Genomic DNA, 21,882 nt, shown 5'->3' with positions numbered 1-21,882 from the left:
ATTACCAAACTGATCTCATACCATACTGTGATTAGGTTTTTAGTTCAAGACAAGAATTTTCTTTTTTGTCCTTATTTAATTTCATATATTTCGATGTGTTTTTGTCCCTAAGGTCTGGGAATTGGGAACATGTTTTATGTTTTTTATGAAGATGGCATCAAAGTAATACAACCAGTGGAATGTGAATTTCAGAGGCATATTAAGCCTAGTGAAAAACTCCTCGGTTTTCAGGCAAGTTGTCTTTAAAAATCTATTTGTAGTGTTTTCTCAATTATAATTTTCTTTACATAAGAATTTATGATTACTAGTTCAGTGTTTCTGCTTGAAAAATTCTGTCTTCTGAATGAATAAATAGCTTATAATTGTGATATCATATCTTCTTGTATTGTCCTCTATTAAATTCAAGCTTTCAGCCCTTCCTTTCTGATGAATATTCCCTGAATACTTTTGCCAACCTTTTCTTTCTTGGGCTATTTTTCTCCTTTACCCAGTTCTTTAACAGCTCTCTATTTCTGGATTTGTTGTTGGTTTTTTTAGTCCCCACCATTTTCCCACCTCCAACCCACCAGTTTAAGTTCATCTTAATGAATCAGGGATTGGTTCTCTCTGTATTAAATATAGGACCTTTGGAGGAGCAGAGAAGTGTTAATGGTTTCTTTGTTTCCACTGGATGTTTGTCTGTATTAAACTTGTGAGGCAAATCCCTGTCCTGGTAAATGCTCTCACAGCTTCCACTGAAGTTAGTAGAGATGATTGATGCTTTGGTTCCAACTTAAAATTCATATAAGTAGTTTCAATAACTTTACTGTTAACATATTTATAGCTGATTTTTCCAAATTCTTAGAATTTATGATATAGTTTCCCTGAGTAGGATGAATAAAAACACTAGTGTATTCTCCACTTCCATTTATTCTTGTGGTGTTTTTCCTTTCCTGCTAATCAAATTGCTAGCTGACATGATGCATGCTCCCACTGGAACACTTGGTACTAGTCACTACATTAAGACTTACTCTATATGATATATCAGCTTTCAAAAATAGTAACTTTTTCTCATTTGGATTTGAATGAGTGACCTTGAAATATATACTAAGCATTGAGCTGTACACTTTGGGTTGTTTATTTTCTCTAATACCACAATGACAGCAGAGCTAGAGCTGTCTCAATGGAATTTGCCTCTTCTGTTATCATTATTGATGTCAAAGGCTGCTCTACTAAGCAACAAGATTTATTTTAGTGTGAATAATTATGCTTTGAACAGCTAATCATACCTTGATTTGAGCTGCTTAAGTGAAATCAGGTTGACACAATCAAAAATAAGCCAAAAAAGCTTTTTTTTTAATGTCTGTTTAATTTAAAAGCTGATTATTTAAGAAGTCTGTTAAAGTTTTTTTTGACCTAAAGTGCAACCTAGATTGTAAGAGTATTTTTATTGAAATGTGTCAATAATCAGGATGAATAGGTAAAATTTGTTTCCTTTTGGAACCTTTCCATCCTGGAGTAGCATAATAAGTATATCCTCTTGGGGGAGGAAAAAAAAGGAAAAATAAAGAAAAGACCAGGAAAGTAGGCTACTTGATAACTTTAATTCTAAAGGTTTTTTTAGGATTTTTTTTTAAATTATTCTTCTCCTTTGAAGAATATCATATGTTCCTCAAACCTCTTTGGAAAGTCAGTTTTCTGTGAATAATAATAATATTAAAGCAACCCAGTTCTTTCCCAGAATCAGATTTTTATCAAGTTCAGGATGTGATTGCTTAGTGGTAAGAGCTCATGTCATAAATTGCTGGTTAGTAACTATGTGTGGTTCTGTCATATACTTTTACTAATCAGAGATGTTGGGAAGTGTACCAAGAATATGTTGATGTAAAAGGCTTTACACAGCCTTTCTTATGAGGGCATCTCCATGACTTAACTATTAACATATTAATAATAAAGGAAACACGTGCTTGCTTAAACCTCTGCCATTTCTCATTTCTTTACACTTCTCTGAATTAGCTGTTCAAGTGATGAGTAAAACCACAGGAGAGTTATTTATTGCCAAGCAGTTGCTGAAGCATAGGAACATTTCTAAATTCAGCAGTGCAGTTTAGATAGCAGAAAATGTCTGGATATTACACATGACACACCAGTGTTCCTCCACAGGTTTCCTATTTGTCTGTCAACAAACCTGAACTGAGCCTCTGTAAAAGAATGAGCTCAGGTGTTTGTACACAATATTGCACTGTATTGTGAACAGCACTGCAGTACTTATATGTGTACATATTTAGGTATGCTAAATATCTACTTTTGCTAAAGGTAAATATATTTCCTCACTTGCTATATACTTGAGAACCCTTATCTAAATATTTAATCACCTCTTATGGAACTGAGTGTCAATACAGCAAAACACTTTGGTGTATATCTAGCATGGGAATCAATTAGACTCACTGTGTTTAAAGTGAAGCAAAAGATTTAGTGCTTTACTGGATTGTCATGGGTCAGAGAAATAGTAAAGACCTCCTCCCTCTTCTTCCCAGAATCTCCTAAATTACTTGAATCTCCTTAATGTCAAGTGCAAGTAGAAATTTATTAGTCTGATAGTGAAAATTCTAGATGCATAGGGACAGAAATAAACTGATTTCTGTTTTCTGATATAGGTTGTTGCTTAGTTAGACCAGCTTTGACAGCTGTTTAACCTGCTGTCAAATAGATTCTTAACCATGGTTCAAGTAGAGTCTTTCACCTCAGCATTGTGAAGTGCTTGGGACATTTTCCTCACTAACATTCAACCTCTGTTTATCCTCTGCAAATTAATATTATCCAAAGACTTAAATTCTAATTCTTATGCAAAAGTGTTTTTATTTTCCTTTCACAATGAATCCCAATTAGAATAATTATTTCCAGAGACTGGGAAAAAAGCAATTGAAACAGATGCCTTCTGGAGACTAATGAAAAAATCCTTTTGGCTTCAACGTAAAGCTGATTTTCTGTTTATTACAAGAAGTAGCACATAATGGCCAAATTTCAGTAAAATATGCCATCTCACATTTGAATATATGCTGGAGGTCAGAGCAAAATACTTCATTTCATTATAATTAATGTGACTGCATGGCATAGCAAAATTTCCACAAGAAATTAGATTGAAGCATGCTTTGTAGTCCACAGAAACTGCCTTGGTTTACACTCTTACAGCACAGAAGAAAGTGTATTAAATTCTAGACTTTGTTTGTAAAAAAAAAAAAAAAAAAAAAAAGTTTAAAAAAATCCAGTCTGATTTATAGTAAAAAATGTCAAGAAAACAATGATTTAATGTAGAAGAGGTGATACATAAATTAATGAATTCAAACATGTGCTGTTGCAACCTGTTGGTATCATCTTACTCTCAGGCAGCCATAACATACCTGGACATTTCATTGCACTGCCTAAAGGTTTGACTCTCATCCTGTCAAAGCACTGAGGACCCTTGCAGTGAGTGTAAGTTAATAAACACAGAATTTGCACGTATAAATCTGCAAGTACATGTTTCCTCTTGAGATTTCCTTGCCCCAGACTATCTTGAAAAAAATTTCTCTAAGGATTTATTTTCCTCCATCTGCTGACTTGTTACAGAGCAAGTCACTTTTTGATTAAAAAGTCTGGGAGGAATACAACAATGAGGTAAATTAATGTTTTATCAGATGTTAACTTTTTTTTTTTCCAGAGAGAATAAATTAGGAAAAAGTAAATTGCTCACATTTTAATTAGAAGAAGAAAATGGTGGGTTTATGCTTACATTTTAAGGAGAAATAATTTTAACCAATTACCCAATCACTGGGGAAATTAATATGGAGCTTCAGAATAACTGCCTATAGTGTAAAAGAAGTCCAAACTGTCTAATGAGATAAATTTTATATTTTCAAAAGCAAGATTTCAGTTATGTTGAAATAGCTTCAAGTAAGTGTAGATTTGAATAACTAGAAGAAGAAGAGAGAAGCAACCACATAAACCAGTTTACTGTGGAAAAAACACTGTTTTGGATATCTGAATTCTGGTGCATAATTTTCACCATTACATTGAAAAAAGGATTTTTGCTTTTATGTTATGTTTTCAGTCTTTTCGGGCAAAGTGAGAATTGGCACTGGATTAAAGAAATTTATGACAACTTGAAAAATATTTTAGAACCTCTCTTGTATATGTAGATATGTATATGTGTGGTTGTGTGTGTATATATATATATATATATATATAAAAGACTATATTTGTACAGCATCTTACAGCGAAAAAAAATACACTTCTGAGTATTTTAGACTCAAATTCAGGAAAATGTATAAGGCAGTAGCTCATCTCTGGAATTAGCTCTTAGTGATTAAGTTAGAGTATTTTGCTATTCTGCTATACATCCCACAATGGGAAGTGGAATCAGAGAAATCATTTACACTAATCTGTATGTTGCCATGTGAGAGAAACACAGATTCCTTCAGCAGAAGTCAGCGTTATTTTTGAATAAGATATTGAATATGTCCTTGTAGAATTCAGCCCTAGCAACTCATGTAAATTAATTTGAGTCCCTGAGAGACAAATGAAAATAATGTCTCTGTGTGGATTTGTTACAAACATTTGTGGATTCATTGTTTGAAGGTACTCACTCTGAGGAATAAGAGGATGGTATAGAACAATCTAGCTGTAGTTATCTGTTTAGATAAAACATGAAAATAAGACAGGGTATATTTAGAATAAATATAAAAAATAATAAGATCAGTGAAACAGCCTTCTACTTGAAGTGACAATTACCCAGAGGGCAAATGACAATAGATCACTGATATGATGATTGCACATCATATTAGAGACATACTTGCATATGTTGACTTTATGCAACAATGAAAATCATTTAGCTACTTTTAAGAATGAAAATCCCATTTGTCCCACGCTTGTCATTCCTTAAAAAATCAGATTTTTCACTTCTCCCTTTGATCTTCATGGCTTTTTATCAGCATGAACTAAATCTTACTTGTTACTTATTTCTAAGTTCTCCCGAAGTTCCTGATGATGTGCTATTGTACAGTACCTGAGTTTAGTAACCTTTCCTTATCATGTGATTCCTGAAAGACCTTCCCTTTGATGAGGTTTTAGAGCCATGTAAAAGCAAGCAGTGGCTTTCAATCTTCTGCAAAGAAACTCTCTTTTTTAAAGCTGGAAATTGATTTATTTTTTCTTTTGACATATAAAGATTGAGTGTATTTTCGAAAATGTAGAGGCACAGCAGGCAAAGAATGTTGATGATACAGAAAAGGAAGTGTTGAAATGCATCATCCTCTTGAAGAGCATTGCTTGGTGCCAGAGATGGTGTTCTGCCACATGATGTTTCCTGTGCCTTTTAAAAGGCGTTTGATGCTCAGAAACAAAATTCTTGTTTAAGAGCTCATCATATCTTGCTGCTCATTCTACATTGAGTCATTATCTGCTGACATATCATAATTACTTTCACAGCGGCCAGTTATGATGTATCAGGCAGAGCATTCTAAATTAGGAATAAGCAGCAGATAAGTGGCAAAAAGAAATAATACTTATGATTTGGTAAAATTGTCCCTTGTGATGCAAAGAATTTAAAATAAGAGGCAAAAGAAGAAAAGGTCAGGAAAACGAAGACCTTGATACTTGATACATCCTGTGCTTTTCCAACTAGAGTGTTTTTCAGGTCCATATTTTTAAATAATTAGATGTTCAATATAGGAAAGAAATCATGCTATTTCATAAATGGATTTTTTACATATAGTAATATATTTGACCAAGTAACCTTTAATTTTGATAAAGCCAAGCTATTTCTGGGAGAAAATAATCACAAATAGGTATTTAAATGCATTATGATTGGCCATATGTTTCTAGAAATCAGTAATAGTGAGCATGTAAACTCCAGTTAGCTGTTTTGACTGAGGATATAGTTATATGTATTATGAAATATCAGTTCACTGCAGTGAACAGATTTTTATTTTTTTCAAATTCATCCTTTTGCCGGAATAGAAGGGCAGAGAGGGAAGGAATGGTAGTAACATGACATTTGGTATTTATTGGGTTTAACACTAGTAAGATAGGCCACAAGAATGTCTTATGGCAGAGGTTGCCAAACTTCTTGATCTTTAAAGCAACCTATCAGTACTCCAAGTGACCAAAACAGCTGATCTCTCTGACTGCTGCTTTGCCCCTATGCCATGTGACAATTTGCACCACACCACCTCCCCTCTCTCTTGATGTGTACATTATCACCTGGCAGTAAGCCAGGTGTCTGCCTGGCTTACTGCTGTGCTCTCAGCCATGCCTGCACTGCCTCCCTCTGCAGGGCACTGTGGTGCTGCTCAGGTGGGACCTGCCAGCTCCTGCACTAACCAGGCACCGTGTGTCTGGCTTGGTTTTCTGGTTTTAAGGTGTCCTGCCCCTTGCTGGCTTTATATCTCCGTGAATGGTTTGGTTTTTGTTTTTTTTTTCAGATTGGTTTCTTTCTCGAATCAACAGTACTTAATTCTTGAATTTCTAGAAAACATCCCAAAATTTAGTGTATGAATTATTTTATTGTGAGTGAGTTGTGGTGCTTACAGATACAGTTTGGCTAATGTGAGTTTATGTCCTAGTGTCAACTCTCATTTTTCCTTCCCTGCATTTTCTGAGGTTTTATTTTACAGTTAAAAAAGAAGAAAATGGGTATCATTTGTCTTTCTATTACATTGTTGACTGTTTTGATTCTTATATTTTCCTGTTTCTATTGAATTATAGGATGAAGTTTGTCCCAAAGCAGACGGTGATCCTGTTCAGCGGTGTGTTTGGGCAACTGCTGTTAATGTGAAAGACAAATTCATATACGTCACTCAGCCCACACTTGACAGAATTCTCATTGTTGATGTACAGTCTCAGAAAGTTGTACAGGTATTTATTTCTATTTTTTAAGTTACTATTTAATTTAGGCAAAAGAATTCAAGACTTTCCTTTGTATTTAAAAAACAGAAATGCAGTTATCTTGAGAGTAAACACATTATTTACTCTTGAGAGTAAACACATTATTTGGAAAAAAGTTCGCCTACTTTCAACATTTAGCAGCAGTTTCTGTTAAGCAACTGTTTCTCTCAATAGACAGTTGCAAGGAAGATAGCACAAAAATAGCTCTTATTATTATTATTCGAGTAGTTGAGCAAATGAGTTCTTTAGGAAGTTTCTGACTGGAGGTTCCTTTCACTCTAAAACAGTGATTGGCTAAAAGAGAGTCTTATCACAAGATAAGGATGTGTCTGTCAGTTTTGACAGAAAGATCAGGTTTGGCTACAGAAGGTGGAGGACTGTTACTCTGTCACTTTGTCACTCTGTCACTCTTACTCTGCTTTTAGACAGAGAAATTAATGGAAACAGTAAAAATAAGCAGCACCCTTAGCTAAGACCAGAGACTTTGAATTTAAACTTCTCTACTCCTCTTTCTTCATCTCTGGGATTCTGGAGTATCTACTTAGTGAAAATAATTCATTGAGTAAAATAGAGAAATCAGTGCTGTGCTACAGTGATTAATACAGTCACAGAGTTTGAGCAAAACCAGATACCACCAAAGCCACTCTACCCCTCCTCTCCCCAACTGGACACACCAAAAAAGGCTTTTGGGTTGAGATAAGGGAAGGGAAAGATCACTCACCAGTTACCGTCATAGGCAAAACAGACTTGAGTTGATGATAAATTCAGCTCTATTCCTAGCCAAAATCTAAGTAGGATGATCTTAAACACCTGTCCCCCAGTGCTCCCTCCTTCCCTTAGTTTTATTTCTGGCTCTCTGTCTCCTCCCCCTCCCAGCAGTGAAGAAGATGAGGAATGGAGGGTCAGTTTGTCACATGTAATTTCTGCTGCTGCTTCCTCCTCAGAGAGAGTAGTCTCTTCCCTGCTCCATCCTGGGGCCACTCCCATGGGAGACAGTCTTCCATGAACTTCTCCAGTGTGAGTTATCCCCATGGGCTTCAGTTCTTCACAAGCTGCTCCAGTGTGGGTCTCTCTCCATGGGATACAGTCCTTCAGGAGCAGATTGCTCCAGGATGGGTCCCCTATGAGGTCATGAGTCCTGCCAATAAACCTGTTTCAGTGTGGGTGCCTCTTCACAATTTCACAGGTCCTGCCAGGAGCCTGCTCCAGTGTAGGCTTCCCATGGATTCAAAGCCTCCTTCAGACATTCACCTGGAGCCAGTTTAGGGTCCTGCAGGGGCTTCAGGTGGATCTCTGCTCCACCTCAGACCTCCATGGGCTGCAGGGGCACAGTTGCTTCCCTGTGGTCTTCACCACAGGCTGCAAGGGAATCTCTGCTGGCTCCCTCAAGCATCTCCTGCCCCTCCTTCTCCACTGACCTGGGCATCTGCAGCACTGTTCCTCTGACATATTCCTACTCCTCTCTCATGTGATTGCAAGAACCACAGCACTTCTGTGCATCTCAGTCTATGTTATCCCAGTGGCTCTACCCCATCACTGACTGACTGGATAGTGGCCAGCAGCGGGTCTGTGCTGGCACCAGCTGGCATAGGCTCTGTCAGGCATGGGGGAAGTGTCTGGCATCATCTTACAGAAGCCACCCCTATAGCTCTCCCCTGCCACCAAAAGCTTGTCACACAAACCCAATGCAGCAAGGTACAAGGCAGTTCTTATAGTATCATCATATTTATAGGAAACAGATGTCCTTTAGCTAAACAAAACACTGACTTTTCTTTTTTTATTAGAAACCTAACTGAATTGTTAATAAAAAACAACACTTGAATAGAGCTTTTCTTCATGCCTTTTGCTTTTCTCACTGATAAGTGAATGAAAAATCTTTAAAGTATAGATTATATGTTAGGCTCCAGGGAGACATTATTGTGTCTTTAAAGGGGACTTACAGGAAAGTTGGAGACGAATTTATTAATAGGGACAGTAGCAATAGGCAAGGGGTAATGGTTTCAAGCTAAAAAAATGGTGGATGCAGACTAGATATAATGAAGACATTTTTTACAATGAGATTTGCAAAACACTGTCGGAGGTTGCCCAGAAAGGTGGTGCAAGCCCCATCTCTGGAAACCTTTGAAGTCAGTTTAGATGGGGCTCTGAGCAAACTGCTCAGGTTGAAGATGTCTCTGCTCACTAGAGAGGTTTTGGACTAGATGGCTTTTAAAGGTCCCTTCCAGCTCTAACTATTCCATCATGTAAGTGTATGCATTTATCCTGTACAGGCATATAACATTTAAAAATAAATAACAAAATTGCATTTATAAAGTTGCATGACTTGCAAAAATGATTTCAATATTTTGCGTACTTGAAACACTTGCCTTTTAAATTCTGTGTCAGCTGACTCAGATATGGCTTCCTCAAAACTTGAACTATCCAAATGGTTGTAAGGACTTATAAAATATTTTATTCAAGAAGTTTATAATAAAAAGATGGGGCTTTTTTACTTATATTTACTTTTGAATATTAAAATAGAGATAAAATGAGTGAGTAATGATCTTTTTTCCTGAAAACTATACTTTTTACAACCAGTTTGATATATTACTTCATGAAGGCAGAGTAAAAACCCTCTCAACACAGTCCATAAATTTGAGGGACTGGAATATCTGGCAGTGTTTTCCATGGTCTCTGACTGACATTCAGGTGTCAGCTTCCTTTTCTCCAAAGGAGGGATGAAATATCAATATAATTGCATTTATTAGCATTTAGACTTCAGTGTCAAAAGAACATGATTCCTCTTGGGCTCACTGAAAATAGGTTTTAATTTAGGCTATATGAAATATGTTTATTGCTAGGCTCTTCTAATTTGTGTTTAGATACTGTTTTAAATATGTAAAAATATATATCACTTTATCATTAAAAAAATTGCAGAGATGCTTACTGCAAAGATGTATGTTAATTAAAAAGTAAGATTTGGTAAATTACCACTAAGTAAGAGTTCAGCCCTTCCCCAGAAATATGTAGAGCAATTGTGCAGGTTTTGAATGGCATTAGATTGTTCTATGAAAAATATCCTAGTTTCTGTAATGAGCTGGAAAGCAGACATACAGAATGCTAGGTGTAGCAAAGAGCTCTGTGCATTAAGTCTGTGCTACTTAGTAAGTACATTGAGCTAAAATCAAGATACTCCAGAAGCTTTCATGTTATTCCGAGGAAAACACCTAAGTAGAATTTCTACTACTTGTTACTCATCTGAATGTATTTCCTAGGATATGCTTAGCCAAATCCATGGGAAAAGTACAGGGGGCTTGCTCTGTGCCCAGCTTACCCATGCCATTATTCAAAACAGACTTAAAAACCAAGCAAAACAAACAAAAAAAGAAATAAAAATAACAGTAATTGCAGACAAAAAAAATAAATAATGAAAGCATAAAACCTATACAATCTTTTTACATATAATATAAAACTGTAAAAAGTTAAACCACTGTTGATTCACAGATGGGTTTTAGAATTGAAGTTAGGCTAATTTGGAATTTAGCATCAAGTCAAGAGATATTTTGTTTAGCATTTCTTAAAACATGCATGGTTCTGTCTTCTTGTCTTTTAAAAATAAGCATTTACTAGCTTTCTGCAAACAGGAAGAATGTTCTAACCATTAAATGTTGGTCTATTCATATGATATGCAGTTACTAAAACACTTTTACAAACAGGAGGCACAGAAGGGAATTTAGTTTTCCAGATCAGTCAATTTTCATTACTTAGAGTACTGCCTAGCACAGAGTAAAATAAAGATTTAATTCTTTTTTTGAAAAGAGAAACTCAGCTCAGAAATGTTCAGGAATGAGAGTATTTTTCTTGTTAGACTGCCTTTTTCCTGAAGATCATATTAATACAGAGGATATAATTTTCATACATGTACATGTGCATGTAACTATTTCTAGTCCACATCTTAAGAAAGATGTCTAATAAGAAAGTCTGCATTCTTAATAAGAAACCACGTTGCAAAGAAAGCACATAGGCTAATGGGAATAAATGTGGAGATAATTTCATATTTTAAAAGCAAGACCACTCTACTGAAACTTCCATCACTGTGCAAAAACCCTAAAGAAAATTAAAAATTTATTTGATAGGTCTTTAAGTCATGTAGCTATGCTGTTTTCTGTGTAAAAATATGTTTATTTAGTTTTGCTCATTACAATGTTTTCTCTGAAGTACTACTATGAATAACTACATGTTATTCCTTTCTACTGTGAAAGTTAATGTAAAAGGTGTGCACTTATGTGACAGCTAGATTTGAGGATGATTTATTTTTATGACAGGTATATTTATCAAAGTAAGTACTTTAGAGGATTCTATAGCACTAAATTGAAGTGTATTGGAAACATGGATGTTCTATCTTTAGAGATAGATATAGAAGGAGACTTTTTGACTTATCCAGGTAATTCTCATTCTAAAGTCAAGGGAAGCATTTGCTTACATTTTTAAATTCTTGAAAGCAGGAATTGTGCAGCACTGCAGCACACCACTAAGTGGGATGACTTAGAGGCTGAAGTAGACAAAATCATCATCCTTCAGTCCTCAGTGTGCTGCTGGAAGATCAGCCTGGTCAGCTAGAAACAGCTGTGAAAGTCTGATTCTGAGATGCTCAACTCCTTTTTGCTGCTGGCTTCCCTCTGGGGAGCTGTAGTGCCTGTGCCTGACCCTGCAGCCAACTCCTTCTGCTCCGCCTGGCTGTGCCATGACCCCAGCTCTGAACGCAGCTGGCACTCCTCTGGCAGAGCATCTATGGGTCAGACCTTTGTCTGGGGAAGCCAAAAGGAAATTTGACATGCTTTGACAAATTAGCTATACAACAGTTAAAGTATTATTTTAGGCAACTTGTTTTCTAGCACGTAGCAGAAAGAAGTTATCAAACACAAATGACCTTTTCTAAGGGGTAACTTGTGATTTTAAATGAGCCAGTGAGCAACCTGGCTTCATTTTCCATTTTCAAAAGGAAAAACAAATTCTGCTTAGATGAAGTGGTCGCTTGCAACACCTCAGGAGTACAGTTAAGTATCATCAGCAGTCTCAGCCAGCCATTAGTGCATTATCTTGAGGATCTACATCATTAGTTTAAATTAGGTTCACTTAATTAGCCAGCTGGTACTCTCCTTGACACGCTGATAAACAAGCTGTGCTTTACAGTTCCATAATGGTAAGATTAAAAAACAATTTCCACCTATTTTTTTCTTCTTTAATGATGAAAATAAAAAAGTAATCCCCTCCTCATTTAGCCTGTGCATAACATCTCTTAATCGAATATATTGTTCTCCATTTAATACCTCTGAACCCCTCAGTTTTTGTAACAAAGGAAGTTTAGAACTCAGCTGTTTAAAAGGTTCATGGTTTCAAGTGACAGTGCTTAAAGTTGTAGGAAAAACACTTCAGTTCTGATCACAGGTCTATGAAAAGTAGCAACTGTATTTGGAAAACACATGAAAACCGTCTACTTTGAGAAAATATACACATTTTAAAAGACAGGAGGTTTTGGGTGCAGCCACATCATGACGATTTTTTGCAGTAACACCTTCATTAATTCCAGTATGTGGCTTGAGAATTCTCTTCCCTTTTTAACCATTTTTCAGTAAATGATGTAGTTTTTCAATCAATACATGTAAAGTGAGAGTGATGGCAGGGAAGGAAGACAAATAGTTTTGTACTTGATTAAAAGCCTTTTTTTTCCTCTTCTTAAAGGCTTCAGTATAATGTAGTTTTGATACCAAGTGTTAGAGTAACTCTGAATTAATCAGAGGGCTGTTTCAAGAATTGACAGCATAATTCCTAAATCCAGTCTGGAAGTATCTGAAAATGCATATGTACTCATCATTTTCATTCAAGCATATATATTATGTTTCCTTTGAAAATGTGACAAACAAAGGATTTCTTTTTTTTTCTTTTTTTTTTTTTTTTTTTTTTTTTTTTTTTTTTTTTTTTTCTTTTTTTTTTTTTTTTTTGTTCTATTTCAGGCAGTGAGTACAGATCCTGTTCCAGTGAAACTACACTATGATAAATCACATGATCAAGTCTGGGTGCTGAGCTGGGGAAACATGGAAAAGAATTCACCAACTTTGCAGGTGAGCTATCACAATGATTATGTGTAAGGAAATACAGACCAGTTGAACCTTTGTGTAATTGCAGTGGCTGTATATTTTCTTTTAGGCGTTATTACCATGTCCCCAGCAAGAGCAGAGAGATTATTTTAGGTAACCAGAAAACAAGCCAAACAACTGACCTCCTCAAAAAGTTAATGATTATCTTCAAGACCCTTAGTCTGAACTGACAATGGCAAATTGATAGAAGGATAAGGATTGCAGCTGAAAAAAGCAGCATTTTCTGTACTGCCCGTCTTTTGAGAACAAACTGTTGCTGTTCATGATATTTTTAACCCTAATTAGAGGATAAACAGGACTTCAGACATACTTCCATTTCATTAAAATCATATTGACGTTCTAGAGGTGTCAAGCTCTGTCTTTATTGGGTTTTTTTCACATGAAAGATATTAAAAATCTTGATTTTTCCCATACCTTGGAGCAGTGACAAACCTAGGGGCAGTCACTAAAGAAACATCTCAAGAAGCTGTTTCTACCTTTCTACTTTTTTATTGATTTCTGTTCCTTATTTATAGTAATCCCCTGAGGCTATGATGATTAGCCTCATATCATAATTTAAAAATTAATTTTTCTTCTAATTTGTTTTCCTTTTCTTCAGAAGTTAATTAAATCCTTATGCATTTAATATATGCTTATATATATGAAAAAGAATAAGAGAAAATTTAAAGCAAAATTAGTAACATTTATAATCACCTTTTCAGCACCTGCAGACCCTTAATAACTTTAAGCGTGCAAGGTAATCTGTGGAAGTTTAGGTACTACTCCTCCCCAGGACTGATAATTGAGTCAGTCTTATTATATTTTAAAGTGGCTGATCATCCTCACTCTCACTTTTATTTAGAGTATAGACAGCATATTGTCTTCTTTTCCAAAAAAAAAAAAAATTCCACTCTTAAATGCATATATGTGAAAAACATAGTGACTATTATATTGAATTGTCTTTTATTCACCCATGAACATTTGCTTCAGAGAAGGTCTAAGATTTGGGGATTTGAATAAAATTGGTTCATAAAACTTTAAGGAATATTTAAGCTCAGTTCAGCTTGCTCTTCTGAAATATGTCTGTGCTGTGTTGGATTATCTCATGATTGATGAGAATTGGGAGTATGCATAGCCATATGTTCCAGTGGTTTTGTTGATAGCAGCTTTTCACTCTGGCTGAAGTGCTTCAAAATCTAATCTCACTCTAAGATCTAGTGTAAGAAAAAAGATAAACAAAAAACTTAGTTTAAACTAGGAACTGTTTGTCATGGTTTAAGCCTGGCACAATACCAGTGCCCCCACGAGAACACCTACTTCCCTGGCACCTACTGTGAGATATGATCAGAGACAGAGCAAAGCAGGCTCCAACTTAAGGTTAAAAGGAAAAAAAAAAAAAAAGCATTTATTAACCTACAACTACAAAGGAAGACACACAAAACACAATAGAACATAAGATGAAAACCTTCCAAAATTCTTCCTCCTCCCCCCACCAAATTTCCAATTTCATTGCCACCCTTCAGACAATCGATTCTCAGTCTCTCGAGGAGAGAGAAGTCCCTCTTGCGCCACACGCCTTCCATGTCCAGTGCTCTCACCACTGCACATGGATCAGAGCTGCTTCTGGGGTTTTTCATTTTAAGGATACTTTGACCAGTTCCAAAGGGAGCACAGTCCTTCTCCTTCTGGGACACTTGTCCCCCCAAATTTCACCCCCTGGGGCCGAGGGGTCTCTTGAACAGAGATCGTCTTCTTCTTCTTCTCTTCTTCGAAGTGGAGGGCACCACCACACCCTCCTCACCCGTCGTCTCTGTTCACTCCTCCACATCACTGCACTCTCTTGGCTCTGAGCCATCGCCTCCCCCTAGAACGCAGTCTCTGTGGCACAGAAACACCCGTGGTTCTGCTGTGGCTACACAAGAAAAGTCCAGCCCAAAGCCACTCCATCATCTCCTCCCACCTAGAATTTTCTCAACATCTTCTCAATCTCAACAGCTTCTCAATCTCATCAACTTCAGGAGGACTCAGCTTTTGCAAGGTTCTCATCTTCCTCAGAGGGGTTAAAAGTCCCGAGCTCTCTCTCTCTGCCGGTTTACTTCGTCAACTCCCACACTTGGCTGCCCTGCTGGGCACCCCCCCCTTCTCCTTCACGCCGGGCCACTATCACAGCCGCCACAGGCACCGGCTCTGTCTCTCTCTCCCTCGCAGGGGGGGTGGGGGAATGGAGGATGGCTGCCCGAAGCCCTTGCAATGTTCTCCTCCACCCTTGGGCCCAGGCCTGTCCTACCTCTCTCTGGCCACATGGCTCCCCTCCCCCCCTGCCCAGCCAAAGGAGCTGGGCAGGGGGGTCTACTCACTCTCAAGCGGGACTCCAAGAGGAAGTTCCCCTGGGAGATCACAGCTTTTAACCCCTGTGTTCTCAGAGGCGTATCCTGCCCTCAGTGGACAAACCAGGTGCCAATATTAAATCTGAACACTGATTGGATTGCCCACACCATCACAAAAAACTTCATTTCCTTTCAAACCACGACACTGTTAAGGGCTTTAGTGATGTAAATGAATAAATATGGATTCAGGATTGATTAAAAAAAAGATGAAGGGGAAAAATAAGTATGAAGACTAAGTGTTCCAGTATGTAATAGTTCTCTGAGATCTGTCTGCACTCCTTTTCTTGGTAACATGGAAAAGACAACACAAGAGAATACAGAGTCAATATTGTTCATTCATTCGACTTGAAATATGATTTTTAAAGAATACTTGTGTAGTTTATGCTGTTACTTTGTGCAGGTGATAACACAGGCCAGTGGGAGTGTTTCTCATCACACAATCCATACTCAGCCCGTGGGGAGGCAGTTTGACAGAGTGGATGACTTTTTCATTCCAGCCACGACCCTCATCATTACCCATGTGAGGTGAGTTTGTCTGAATGTAGGGAATGTGGGGCTGTCTTTGTGCTCATCCTGAGAACAGGTTATGGATGGGACAGAACTGAACAATTTGATCAGCTGGATTTTGAAAGACATATGGAAAAAAGAGAGGCTGAGGAAAACAGGATGACACTTAACACAGGCATAAAGCAGAGCTCTCCTCAAGACCTCTTGGAGGAAAATCTATTTTTCTTCCTCAATAGGAAGAAAAATCACACTCTTACTATCACACTAGTAAGAGTGTGATATATAATTTTCTTTCCATGTTTTTTTTCCTGTAACATTTCTACCTCTAGGCATTGAATAATTCTGCAGTCTAGGATTTTTTCATTAATGTGTGTTAGTAGTTTGTATGTTTAGAACTTCTAAGTTTTTTTGCAAGCTGACACAGATCCACTTCGCCTCAAAACAGCTCTGCCAACAATTATCCATTATTTATTCTGATATTCCAAGCTCAAGTTTCTACAGGAATATCTTCATTAAATAATCTTAACTGTCATCATTCTGTTCTAGCAAAATTCTCAAATTACAAGTGTAAATAGGCAGCTCCATTAAAAAAAGATATAATTTCTGATGGTAGTGAGTGGTAGTCTTTTAAATGGGAAAACATGCAATGTAGGATGATTTTACAATTGAATTTAGAATTTGCTCTGTATGTGCCTGGGAAGAATCTAGTCTTCTCTATCAAAGAACATTTGGCTTCTTCTAAAAACATTGTTGATCAGATATATTTTTTTTATTTCCTACAAAACTCTAAACTAATAAGTAAGTTAGCAACCAGCCATATGCAGTTTAAAAAGAAATTTATAGATTAATATACCTGAATAATAAATTTACTCTAAGTACCATAATTAGTATATTTCTTTAACTGAGTAGGCAAATTCCTATTGTGTCACTCAAGTAATCTGTTGTCCTCACATTCAGACTTAGAAAAACATCAAATATTTCTGCTGTATTTGGAACAGATATGTGTTGTGAGAACAAAAGTTACTGTTTCATGAACTACCAGGTACTAGAGGTACTGCCCAAACAGAACTGAAATTAGGATAATCTTCAAGTAAATAGAAAAATAAAACCATAGACAGGGATAAACATCATACTAGGAGGGGAATCAGGACTGGGAAAAGAAAAATAGGGCCAGCTTAAATCTAGTGCTGGATTTGATTTGTCTAACTCAAACTATTTTAGGTTTACATTTTGCCCAAATAGGTCAAGTAGGCTTTCTGCTTTGTATGTTACCTTCAGCTGCTGAGTCATTTCACATGTCCTGTATGCAACTCAACAGAAAATAGAATGAAAGAATAAAACAAAACACACAGTAATAAAAAAGGGGTATGAAATCAATTGAACACTGAAAGAATAAAATCTGATAAGTGCCTGCAGATATATAATAAACATGCACATCTATTCAACCCTAGTAAGGTTTTGTTTTGTTTTGTTTGTTGTTTGTTTTTTGGTTTTTGGGGTTTTTTTAATATTCACATGCCAGATAGAATTGCCAAGATTGCCAAAATGCCAAAAGAAAATTCCTGGTCTTGCAAAAAAGCCTGCAGTAGTTTGTCCACTGCTAAACCCATTGATTTTGGGGGTTTAATGAACAAAATCAATCTGGTTTTATCAAATAATGAGCTTAAGGGAAATGCTATTAATTCTGAGTGCCTTTTCTAAAAAGAAAATTTAAAAAACACTATGTAGACAAATACAGCACTTTTCTTTCAATGTATTTTTCAAGAGCTGTTTATGTTAATCAGTTGTTGAAGAATTTGTCTTCCATAACATCTGGCCTGCAAGTACCTTGCATTTTTTGTTTAAATTAGAATGCAATGTGTGAACAATGTTGTGGAGAAGATTTAAAATTAACTGTATACATCAAATTAGTAGTGATGTAGAAAATCCCAGACTATTAAAGTAGATATGAACAGTCAACAAAAAAAAAAACAAAAAAAAACACTCAGTCACAGCATGTGTTTCTTAAGGCTGTTAGGCAACAAACATAAAGCTTGAGTTTATTATTCTTGTGAGTGTTTAACAACCAGGGGAGCAATTTATGAGTATGAATTGCAAAAAAAAGCTGAGAGGGAAATAACCCCACTGGCTAAGGTGGCTGGTGTAGTTAATTGCCCGAGGCCTCTATTTGCTCTTTGTCAGAAATCAGCTCCCTTTGACCATGCAACACCAGCCCCTTTCAGAAAAATGAAAATATCTCTTTGTTTTATTAAAAATTTACGAATTATCAACCTAATAATGTCTGGAGCAGCCCCACTGATGTTTCCAGATAGCAAGTTCATGAATCTACAGAGAGTCTCAGTTGCAGATAGACCTGTTTGGCATCCCATTATAGAGCTGACTTAATTCTAGATTTTTCTGTCTGGTTTTTTTTTTTACTTTCACCTGCTGACTCTAAGAGAGGAATTACATCATGCCTTTGAGTATTCCTTCATGATAGAAAATAAATTTCCTTTTTTTTCTCACTAAGCAAGCTCAGAGTTTAGAGAAAGTCAGTTTCCCATGAGTTTTCATGAGTTTCTTGTGCCAGCTGGTTGTAGAGCAATTCTCAACAGATCTTAATCTTAGAAAAAGAGGCTATGACACGAAACAGTAAAACTTATTGTTAGAAAGAACAGTGAAAGAAGTTTGTTCAGTCTTGCAGTTGGAAATCTAAACATTTCAAAGGGAAAAAATGATATAGTTCTCTTGCCTGTCTTGAAAAACAGCCCATCCTGCTGTTATCATTGGCTGTGCACTCACTGTCAATACACTTTGAATTATACCAAGAGAATGAATGAATGAATGAATGAATGAATGAATGAATGAATGAATGAATGAATGAATGAATGAATGTAAAGCACTGATTTTCATGCACACTTTCATGCCCATATTTTCAGTACACACAGCTTGTAAAAGTTTCCCCTTTCCCCCTGTTCTGTTGAAAACTTACCAAACACCAGGGCCACAAAAGTAGGTAGGATGAGACCTATTAAGCTCTAGTACACATGCCAAGGTGTTTTTTTTCAGCTCTTTCTGAAGATTTTTCCTTCTGTGGATGCACCTTATAATTGGATATATGTTTTCAATATTTGTCTTAATACATTTAGTAAGAAGAAAATTTTATTCAGTGAGCTATTTCTGTTCCAAAGCAATTCAGGACAACCAATGACCCTGTCCTTAATTGTCTGCTAATACCACTCCTTATCATAAAAATAGACTTTTGCAATTAGTATGTGGGATGCTTGCAGAAAGATGACTTGTGCAGTACTTATGAAAGTATATTCTTGGAAGCCTAAGGAGCAAAAGTGCTGATTATTTGAGCTCCAGTGTTCATAAATTGAAGTGAACAAAAGATAATTGGAATAAATTAAGGTCTTTCACTACACTGCAAAATGTTTCTAAAGCAGTATTAAATGAACTCACTGTAATGGAGTAACTCCAAGTTTTTAGATGTTTTAATCTTTGAGCAGTGTTTTAAATGTCATACTGTTACCTGACCTAACAAATGGAAGAATGAGCAATCAGCTCACTGGTGAGATGGCTCAGGCTCTGAATAGAGTTAACATATTCTGTTTGAGATTTTTCTCTCTTTTATGCCTCTGTTGTGTATGGTAATAGGGGAAGCAGTCTTTCTAAAATAACACTTATTCATTTGCACAAAACAATCCAAAAACTAAGCTTTTCTTTAAGAGGTAATTGGAATGTGCTGCCAATGCATTCCTGTAAACCTTCTTAAATGAAACCCATGTGGAGAAGTGAGTCAGTACATTCACATTTCATTCCAGAGTTTAAGCCCCTACAGAGGTGTGAAGTAGCTGACAGGGTGTGAGAGCATTTTCTGTGTTTCTGTGCAAATAATAAAACAGAGGATATTATTTCTGTTGCAAAAATCCTGCATAATCAGAAAAAGATTTTTATTCAGTAGTTTCTGAATGAAACAATGGAACCAGTACACGCTAAGTCAGCTGTAGATGAAACATTAACAAAAGAAATAAAATTAATTTAGGGGTTGAGTTTTTCACATAGGATGATATAGTGTGAAGATAAGGGACAATTTAATATTTTACAAATTCAGTTAACAATGCACATTAGGGGAGCAGAAATTTTGAGCCAGTTCTTAGTCATCAAGCTATTAGCCCATAATAATACAGAGAAAGTAGGGAAAGAGCTTTAAAGCTTGAGGAAACTGAGACAGCTCAGTAGTGCCAGGACAAAAAAAGAAGTTCTAGAAAATATTCTGCAATTTCTGATAAGGATTGTGGAATCTGGCAGTGAATCCTCCATGGTGGCACAGCACACAGAGGGATAGGGGTTCACTCTGCAGCCTCCCACTCTGTGTCTGAGTGAGAGACTCATGCTAAATGGAAACCTTGTGGTAATTTTTTCCTCTCTCCTCATATTTGCCTCCCAAGAGAAGGACCCTTCCTCTCCACAAATATGTTGCTTTTGAAAAATTGGGGTTTTTGGGAAAGGCAGAGCGGAGACAGCAAAAAGTCTTTTTCTCTATCTGTTTCTGGCTTTAAATGGTGGATTTTAGAGCATCTTTGTTCCAGAGGGAATCTAAAGAAAGAAAGATTGAGAGATTCAGCTCAGACAGTTTTATAGTGTTGAAACTTCCTTTGTCCAACTACCACCAGTGGCAACAACTATTAAAATAAGCAACATTTTAGAAATGTGAAGTCCTCCTAAGTACATCAAACTTGTATTCTCTACTTCAGTCCTTCTCTGTTCACATGTTCCCACCCAAAAAATTTCATAAATTTAGTCACTACATATCTCTAAACTAAGAAACTCTCAGTCCTTTAGGTAACTGCAAGATATACCAAGTGCCCAAATTTACATCTGCATCCTCTTTTAGCTCCACTCTTATACTCTACCTGAAAAGGACCAGTGTTTGCAGGCTTTGAAATGTTCTAGGCAGTACAGATTCCCAACTGTGTCTGTGGGAAAACACCTATGGAAATCATGAAGATGAAGATAATTGCCATCATTCCAAAGTCCAGTTAAGATTTGCTGTCTCTGAAATGATGTACAGAGGTGTACATAATGTTTTTGAGGCCAGGGCATTTTGGAATTCAGGAAAAAAATATTTTGAATATATTTTTAAAGTTCATTTTCATCTCAGTGTTATGAATTTAAATAAATAATTAATTGCACATTGAAATTTAGGCAATATAAAACTGTTTTAATATTTCATTCTGTGTGACTGCTTCCAACATTGCAAAGTAAAGGTATGCACACATAGACACACACAGCCTTTTTCCACATCAGCTGACAATTCAATACTGCTTGACCAATTTATTTAACTTATGGTCCAAATCTTTTCCTCTTAGGTATCTTGAGTAAAACTTCACCAAGTTCTTGAACAACAAATTCCAGCTGTCAGCAGACAAAAAGATTATATAGAAAAGCATTTCCACTTCAGTGTGACTGTTTAGAATTGAGAATTCCCTTCAAACGTTACCTGGAACATGAGATTGCAGCCAGCCTTTGTAGCCCTATAAAACAACATCAGTCAAAAACAAACAAACAAAAAAATAATCTTTTTTATACTACTTGACCTTCCCCATTAGCTCAGAAAGTGCCTGGAACCCGACTTAAGTAACTCTAGTCAGCTGTAATACAGCTAAAGGTAGTTTTGCTAAATTGTAAAGTCATTACAGGAGTATTTACCTTTGGAAAAAATACCATCTTCCATCCGATATAAAGGAATATATTTTTTATATATATATATATATATATATATATATATTAATATATATAAAGTGGACAAACCATTGCTAAAAATAAATATTGAACCTGTCTCCTAGAACCTACCTGCTTTTAAAAATCCAGCATCTACCAGTACCAGCATGCAGATATACATGAAACAATGTAATGTTTAAAAATATAATCAACTATAAGAAGAAACTAATCCCTGCAATTATGGCACATAATTTATTGTACCC

General features: G+C 36.3%; 1 protein-coding gene and 1 long non-coding RNA gene across 2 annotated transcripts in view; one reads left to right on the top strand and one right to left on the bottom strand.

Annotated features, from left to right (window-relative positions):
• Window positions 1–15,548, bottom strand: part of LOC127059594 (uncharacterized) — an 876,248-nt gene extending 860,700 nt beyond the window's left edge. The window contains exon 1 of the long non-coding RNA XR_007777542.1: window positions 14,485–15,548. This is a non-coding gene — a long non-coding RNA (uncharacterized LOC127059594). The remainder of the gene's footprint in view (window positions 1–14,484) is intronic.
• The window catches only part of FSTL5 (follistatin like 5), a 243,965-nt gene that overhangs the window by 204,068 nt on the left and 18,015 nt on the right, over window positions 1–21,882 (top strand). The window contains exons 10-13 of the mRNA XM_050974227.1: window positions 113–231; window positions 6,724–6,873; window positions 12,897–13,004; window positions 15,807–15,931. Coding sequence (XP_050830184.1) covers window positions 113–231; window positions 6,724–6,873; window positions 12,897–13,004; window positions 15,807–15,931 — 502 coding nt within the window. The remainder of the gene's footprint in view (window positions 1–112; window positions 232–6,723; window positions 6,874–12,896; window positions 13,005–15,806; window positions 15,932–21,882) is intronic.

Source organism: Serinus canaria, chromosome 4 (genome assembly GCF_022539315.1).
Source record: "Serinus canaria isolate serCan28SL12 chromosome 4, serCan2020, whole genome shotgun sequence".
Classification (NCBI taxonomy): domain Eukaryota; kingdom Metazoa; phylum Chordata; class Aves; order Passeriformes; family Fringillidae; genus Serinus; species Serinus canaria.
This window is presented reverse-complemented; position numbering and strand designations above follow the sequence as displayed.